Below are 6,865 nucleotides of genomic sequence, written 5' to 3'. Positions count from 1 at the left end.
AAAAAAAAAAAGCAAACTGAGGTCCAGGAGGCTATTCTTTGGTCATGGCTGCACAATTGAGTAGTTTCTAGAACTCCTTCTCCAGTCAGGGGTGGGGTGAGGAGTGCATGGGCAGGGAGGGGAGATAGCATTTCTCAGGGAAAATGAGGATGAGGCAGCCCCAGGCTGTCAAAGGTCAGGCATGAGCTGTGCCCTTCCTGAGGCCAGCGGTCCAAAGGGGATTCTGACTTGCCCAAGGCCATGAAGCCTGGAGTGGGCCCTTCACCTCCCACGCAGTGAAGGGATGTCTCAGCTTGCTTCACAACGGGCAGGGAGGAGAGTGGCAAAATCTTCGTAAGGGGGGGTGGGGGGGGTGGGGGCGCTTTGCTTTGAGATCTCCATTCCAAACTTCCAGTTCTGGAGGGCCACGGGGAAAGTAGGGAGGGGATTGGGAGCACTTGGGGGTAACCTCAGAACTCCGAGGGGCCCTGGGCCTGCAGGGAGCCTGGAGACTCCTGAAGGTGCTCCAGCACAGCGCAGAGGGTGGAGCCCAGCCTTCCACCTCCCTCCCCCTCACCGGGAGGCCAGGGCGGGCCAGGCACCCAGGGAGGAGGCGGTGTCCCTGGCTCTCTGCCCAAGGTGCTGCAGCTAGGCTAGGCGGGGCTGGACCAGCAGGGGCGGGTACCCTGCCTGGTATTATAAGAGGCGGTCAGGGCACCTCGGCAATGAGCTCCCAGCTCGGCTTAGCACCAGGACTTAGGCAACAGGCGCTCCCTGCTCCCCTGGTCCAGCCAAGCACTCTGCCGCTGCTATGGTTTCCACACCGGCCGCCTGGTGCTCCGTCGCTCTGGCCCTGCTTTTAGCCCTGCATGAAGGTGAGCAGCCCTCCCTCATTTGTTGCTGCCCCGGGGTTTGTCCATCGGCATCTCCTCCAAGGGTACGGTGCTTCCCAAAGCCAACTGGGAGCATAGAGCAGGGCGCCCCCAGCAGGAGCTTCCTCAGCCGAGTGCAGGCACAGCGCTGGCGGCTGGGACTTCCCCAGGCTAACCGGTGGTTCCTGAGCATCAAGAGTGCCAACTTCCTTATTATGCAAGAGGAGGAGCCCTACGGGTCCCCTATCCCAGGCAGGCCAGGTGCCCTGACCTCCTCTCCACCTCTCTCTCCTTCCTGTGTGCAGGCAAGGGCCAGGCAGCTGCCACTCTGGAGCAGCCAGCCCTGGCACCCAAAGGCCGCGGCCCCCACCTGCGTTTTCGCCGTTGCTCCTGCAACTCCTGGCTTGACAAGGAGTGTGTGTACTTCTGCCACCTGGACATCATCTGGGTGAATACTGCAGGGTGAGCATCCACCAGGACTGTGGGAGAAGGTGGGGGTGAAGGCCTCTGGCAACCTCTGCAACTGCCTGGCTCACCGTGGGGCTCAGATGGACACTGGGACGGTACCCACCCATAGTTAGTAGTTATGAGTCAATGTGGGGGCTACCAGAATCAGGCAGAGAGCTGCTTGGCTTTGGAATCCTTGCAACAACCTGTAGGAACGTGCTAGCTCTGTGTTCCACATCAGGGTACTGAGGCTCAGAGAGGTGAGGCAAGCTCGTTGGGGTCACACAGGAAGAAAAAGTGGTGGGTTGGTCCCTTCCCAAGTCTGGAGGTGCTGGAGCTCAACCACACTTACCCTGCAGAGAACCAGCCCGTGCAGAGCAGCAGCCCAGGCCACGCTCTGCACGAAACACTACCAGCACAGTACCTTCTGCTGAGCCTCCAGTCTCCCCACAAGGCAGGCCCTGCTGCAGCCCCCCATAGGGCAGACAAGAAGTCTGCCTGGGATACCCTGGCAGGAGCCAGAGCTGGGTTCTCCCTGCCCTGTGCTGCCTCCAGGCTCCTGCATACCTCAGGTTGACGTTTTTGTGGATGTATGTATTTTCCCCCTCTCCAAATTGCATAAGGCAGGAGAAGCTGAGCATATAAACGTGTGCAGAGCTAATCCACGTCCAAACGCTGGCTCAGGGTGGAAACCCTGCCAGTCCCTGTGTGCCGGGTCCACCCAGAATCACTACAGCTCCAAAATTAGCTGTTGACCAAAGGTGTTAGTGGACTAGCCTCAGGGCTCCTACTCTGCCTCCCTTGGCCAAACTGGATCAGAAATCAGCCCAATTACACATGTACACACACACACACACACACACACACACACACACAAAACATATTTATCACACACACACACACCCCCAATAAGTGGGGACCAACTAGAGGCCACTTGACTGAGAGCCGGATGACTCTGGTGACTGAATGGTCTTCCTTCCTCACGGCCTAGATGGGGTGGGGGACTTCTCTGAGGACAGAGGACCAGCTCAGGCCTCCTAGGATCAGCAAGCTCTATTCCTTACATCCTCCTGCAGAAGCTCCTAGCAGAGCAGTGTGCAGAAGCATTGTTAGAGGAGTCTGTGACTTGTGGCTAGTTTAATATGAGAAGCAATGGGATGGTCACCTTTCTTGGCCATGCTGGAGGTGTGACTGGCTGTACCAGTGTTCAGTGTAGACCGTCTCTGCTGGCCAATGATGTGTTTATCTAATCCTGTGTCTCTCCTCTCTTTTTTCTCCTCTCTGCTCCCCCCCACCCCATGTACACACTACCTTGCTGGCTTCCCGCCCACAGACAGACAGCTCCCTACGGCCTGGGAAACCCGCCAAGGCGCCGGCGCCGCTCCCTGCCAAGGCGCTGTGAGTGCTCTACTGCCGGGGACTCTGCCTGTGCCACCTTCTGCCATCAAAGACCCTGGTAGGTGGACTCCTTGCCTGCAGGGGTTGGGTAACTGCTACACGGGACCAGGCCTGGAGGCAGGGTATCTGGGAGATGAGTAGAGGGGCAGAGGCCCAGAGGAGACAAGCAATGTCCTAAAACCCAGAAGTAAACTGGGCCCATGGCAGTCCTTTCCCCCACAGAAATACACTGAGTTCCTCCCTCTGCTCAGCTCCAAGGATTCTGGGAGAACACATCCCCACTCCTGGGCACAGCCACGTGATAGCCCAGGCTTAGAGAGGGGCAAGCCTTGTGTCAGGCCAGCAAGGAATTGGGCCCCACTGGGCTTCAGATTCTAACTGGAGGCTCTGGTACTTCATAAGTTTGTTTAGAAGAAAAATAACATCGGTAGCTGGCAATCCATGACAGGTCCCAGAGTTGTCATTATGTCAAGGATGTTATGGGGTGTGAATGCCAAGCCTCCTTGGTTTTCCCATCTGTGAAGGGGACAGCTGCATCCTTCCCCTCCCCTTCTTGGACCACTGAGAAAGCAAGCGAGTGTTCCAGTTCCCATGACAGTTTACGAGAAACTCCTCCTCTGGGGCTCAATCTGGGGCTCCACCCTTGCCTCAGTTTCCCCTGCAACTGCAGGTGGCCAGATTCTGGGAAGGCCAGCCACCCATCTGCCTCGTTCTGGGGCTGAGAACACATTCCCAGTAGCTCAGCTTTCCTTGGTCCTCACCCCGCCCAGGAGGGAAGGGTGCCAGGTGTGCAGAGTGGAAATGGATCTGCTCCAGAGGGCAGGGTGGGGGCTGGGCTGGGCCCGCAGCCAGCTAGCTTCAGGGTTCTGGCCAGCCCCTCACGCGTTGCCACTCTATTCATTCAGGTCTGAAACTGTGGTCACCCCAAGCAGCCAGGCTCCCAGAGCTGTGTTAAAGCCTGGCAGGAAGTGGGCCGCTGAGGGAGTCCTCCTCCAAAAGCTAAGGTGAGGGTCATTCATTGCATAACTGATCACTTTCTGTATGCTTTGCATGTCTGCCTTATCCTCTGTGTGAGGCAGGACTGGGTCTTCCTTGTCCGTCTAGATAACTGAGGCTCAGAGAGGTGACGCCACTTGTCTAGAGTCACAAAGCATCCATCACATCTGGCTCTGTTAAGAAAGAAATAGATTTATTTTACATGCATGAGTGTTTTACCTGCATGTATGTATGCGCATCACAGGCGTGCATGGTGCCCTTCATCTGTATGTAACTTATGTGCTCTAAGAAGAGGCCACTGGATCCTCTGGAACCGGAATTATGGATTGCTGTGAGCTGCCATGGGGGTTCTGGGAACAGAACCCTGGGTCTCTGCACGAGCAGAAAGTGATCTTAATGCTAAGCCATCTCTCCAGCCCCAAGCCTCTTTCCTTAACTCCTGCATTCTGGGACCAGGAGGTGTGCATCAGGCCTTGAGGGCTTTGACTGGGAAGAACCACAGTTATTCATCCAGGCAGCTTCCCTCCGCCAGGGCTTGGAGTGAATGACTCGCGGCGTTGCTTGCTCCTTCAATACTCATAAGAGATCTCCCCAACTTGGTGGCCACAAGTGGCTTAGCACAAGGCCCACAAATGTTTGTCCAACTGAAGGGCAGAAACATCAACTTGGACCACTCAGCAAAGGGACCCAGGGACAGCTGGTGGGACAGAGTACTGGCTGAGAAGCCCACAGACAGGCTTTGTGAGCCCTGGCTTGCGGTTGGGCTTCTCTGTGCTGCAGATTTTGAAGCAGGGAGGTAGCAATGTCCATTCTGAAGGGTTTTCATGAGGTTAGGTGTGCTAATATGTATGAAGCAGTATTCCTGTAGAGCTCTGGAGGCCTTGGCCATGCCCGCCTCTGCTGTGAAGGGGTCCTTGGGGCTGGACAGTACCTGGTGTGGCTCTTTGGGAGTTACCATCTTTGGGGAAAGGCAGAAAATGGAGCAGGAGTGGTAGGGTAAGCAGGCCCCCGCACAAACTCAAGAACTGAGTGAGAATAAGGAAGGCTTGGCAAATACACAGCACTTCAGTGTGTATGTAGACAGCACAGCACTTCACAGTGTGCAAAGAGCTTGCTTTACTACCCAAGCCTTCATCCTGATGGCAGTTCAGGGGTTTTTTGCTGTTACTGTTGTTTTTGTTGTTGCTTTGGTTTGGTGTAGTTTGGTTTTGAGACAGGATCTCACTCAGTAGCCCAGGCTGGCCTTGAGCTCAAGGCTATCCTACTGTGGCAGGTCCTCAGGACTGGGTCTAGTTAGTGTCTTAAAAGCAGAGAAACGGCCTCAAAGAGGATGAGCCCTGCCCAGGTCCCACAGTCTGGCCCCGAGACCCACTTTCTCACCCCCAGATATAGAACTCTTAAGGTCCGGAAGTGGAGAGTTGCTCCAAGAGCTGCGGCCATGACCTCAGACAAGGTCAAAGGGCCACCAGGACCATGCTGTGTGGAAAGCCCACCTTGTAAACTGCAGATAGAGCAAGATGGCATAGTTTAGGGTGGAGGAATATGAGTTCCAGGAAGGAAGGACATTCACACGGTGTGAGAAAAGGAAAACACGCCAGGGGCAGTGCCCAGGCTCTCCTTGGCAGACCTCTCATCTCGGCAACACCCAATGCTGAATACAAGCAATGTCAGTGGCTCTATGACAGAGACTCTCCTGGGCCTGATGCACAGACCTTGCCTGGCGCAGTGACCACACTCTGAGCCAGGACAGCTCTTTCCTCAAATCTAGGCAGAGGCTCTAGGTCCAACTACCTACCTTCCAAGGGAGTCCTGGGCACCCTGTATCTCCTGAGATGCTAACTGATCCTTCTCCACTTCTAGGGACATTTCTGCCTCCAAGCTCCGCTTTGCCAGGCTACAGCCAGAGGTAACAAGAGAGTCGGGTCCTGCACACTCTCGACGGAGGAAAAGATAACCCTTTTCAGCAGCAGGACCACTGAGAAGGAAGCCCATGTGGAGACAGGAGGCAACGGGCAGCTGGGGAGACCCCGTGCCTGTGTTCTGGGCCAAGACCTCAGCCCCAGCTAGCCAGACCCATCCGATGGGTTCAGCACAAGCTCCGGTCTCTCTTACAGCACTTACAGCTGCTCTGCGCCCTGACGCCGCCAGGCCACCCTGAGCTCCTGAGCAGCAGTGCAGCCCCCCCCTCTGTGCTGGCTGCTGGCTACAGATCTGCTTGAAGGAGCTCCGTGAAGCCAAATGAACATGCTGACTGTGTCCTGAGGAGTGTCCTGTGTGCTGGACTGCAATCTAGGAGCAGTCCCACGTTAGGAGGAGACTGGATGGGGCATACTGATGACCGACATCCCAGCGGGCCCCCATGATTCTCTCTGGTTCCCCCTCCCTTGGGGGAGGGGGCGGGGCCTGCTCTCCTTCGCTCATCTGTATATAAGTTATTTGCTCTATGAACTTTGAACTGCTTATTATTTATTTTAATGTATTTTTGAGCATCAATTGTTTACTTATGAACTCATGTTTATAATAAAGAATGAAATGGTCTTCTAGGAGTTTTGTCTTGGAAGGTCCAAGCAGAGGTGAGAGGTCCCTCCCAGGAGGGATCATTCAGGACTTAAAAGGACACGGGAAGAAAAGAACAGTTCAGCAATATGGGTAGCTGGGACCCAGATTCCCCTGTCCCTTACTGGGTTTCTCTGGCTACTAACATACCCTCTCTGGGCTTTTGCCTGTCGTGACTTAGACAGCCACCTGCAGCTGTCACATCTGGGGTCTGGGTCATATATTCCCAATAGACAAGAACACAATGGCCAGGCACTCTTCAAGGGTAAATTTGGAAGACGTTAGATCCATGAAGGTGCAGAGACCATCTTCAGAACCAGAAATCTTGTTCAGCCAGGGCCTGACTGGGGGGCCTCCGTGTATCTGTCCTGTGACAAGCGGAACCAGATGGATACATGTCTGTGTGCAAAGTGGTGGCTGGTGATGGGTGCCGAACCCTATCCTCAACCTGGGCCTGGCCCTGACTCTCACTCTGACACTTCTCTGACTGATGGAGCCAGAGTTGGAGTCAAGCAGCACCTTTGCTGGGCCCAGGGACAGCCTATGGTCCAGAAGATTCCTGCAGGCAATTGCCTGGACACTTGGCCGGCTGAATCTCCCACAAGCAAGCTGTGTCC

At 55.3% G+C, this 6,865-nt stretch overlaps 1 protein-coding gene across 1 annotated transcript; it reads left to right on the top strand.

The window, feature by feature from the left end:
* Positions 1-721: 721 nt before the first annotated feature.
* Positions 722-6,212, top strand: Edn2 (endothelin 2). Its single transcript, XM_041652879.1, has 5 exons — positions 722-854; positions 1,157-1,313; positions 2,632-2,754; positions 3,602-3,700; positions 5,553-6,212. The coding sequence occupies exons 1-5, from the start codon at positions 791-793 to the stop codon at positions 5,644-5,646; spliced, it is 537 nt and encodes a 178-aa protein (XP_041508813.1). The 5' UTR covers positions 722-790; the 3' UTR covers positions 5,647-6,212.
* Positions 6,213-6,865: the final 653 nt, after the last annotated feature.

The sequence above is a fragment of the Microtus oregoni genome, unplaced genomic scaffold, assembly GCF_018167655.1.
Source record: "Microtus oregoni isolate MIOR12 unplaced genomic scaffold, Mior012 000005F_ref0000423, whole genome shotgun sequence".
Classification (NCBI taxonomy): Eukaryota; Metazoa; Chordata; class Mammalia; order Rodentia; family Cricetidae; genus Microtus; species Microtus oregoni.
The sequence above is the reverse complement of the archived record's forward strand: the minus strand, read 5'-3'. Positions and strand labels throughout refer to the sequence as shown.

Excerpts from the sequence above, each read along its gene's own strand:
- Edn2 (XM_041652879.1), top strand. The coding sequence starts at position 791 with ATGGTTTCCACACCGGCCGCCTGGTGCTCCGTCGCTCTGGCCCTGCTT. Across the intron at positions 2,755-3,601 it reads TTCTGCCATCAAAGACCCTG|GTCTGAAACTGTGGTCACCC; the intron begins GTAGGTGGACTC and ends CTATTCATTCAG. Across the intron at positions 3,701-5,552 it reads GTCCTCCTCCAAAAGCTAAG|GGACATTTCTGCCTCCAAGC; the intron begins GTGAGGGTCATT and ends CTCCACTTCTAG.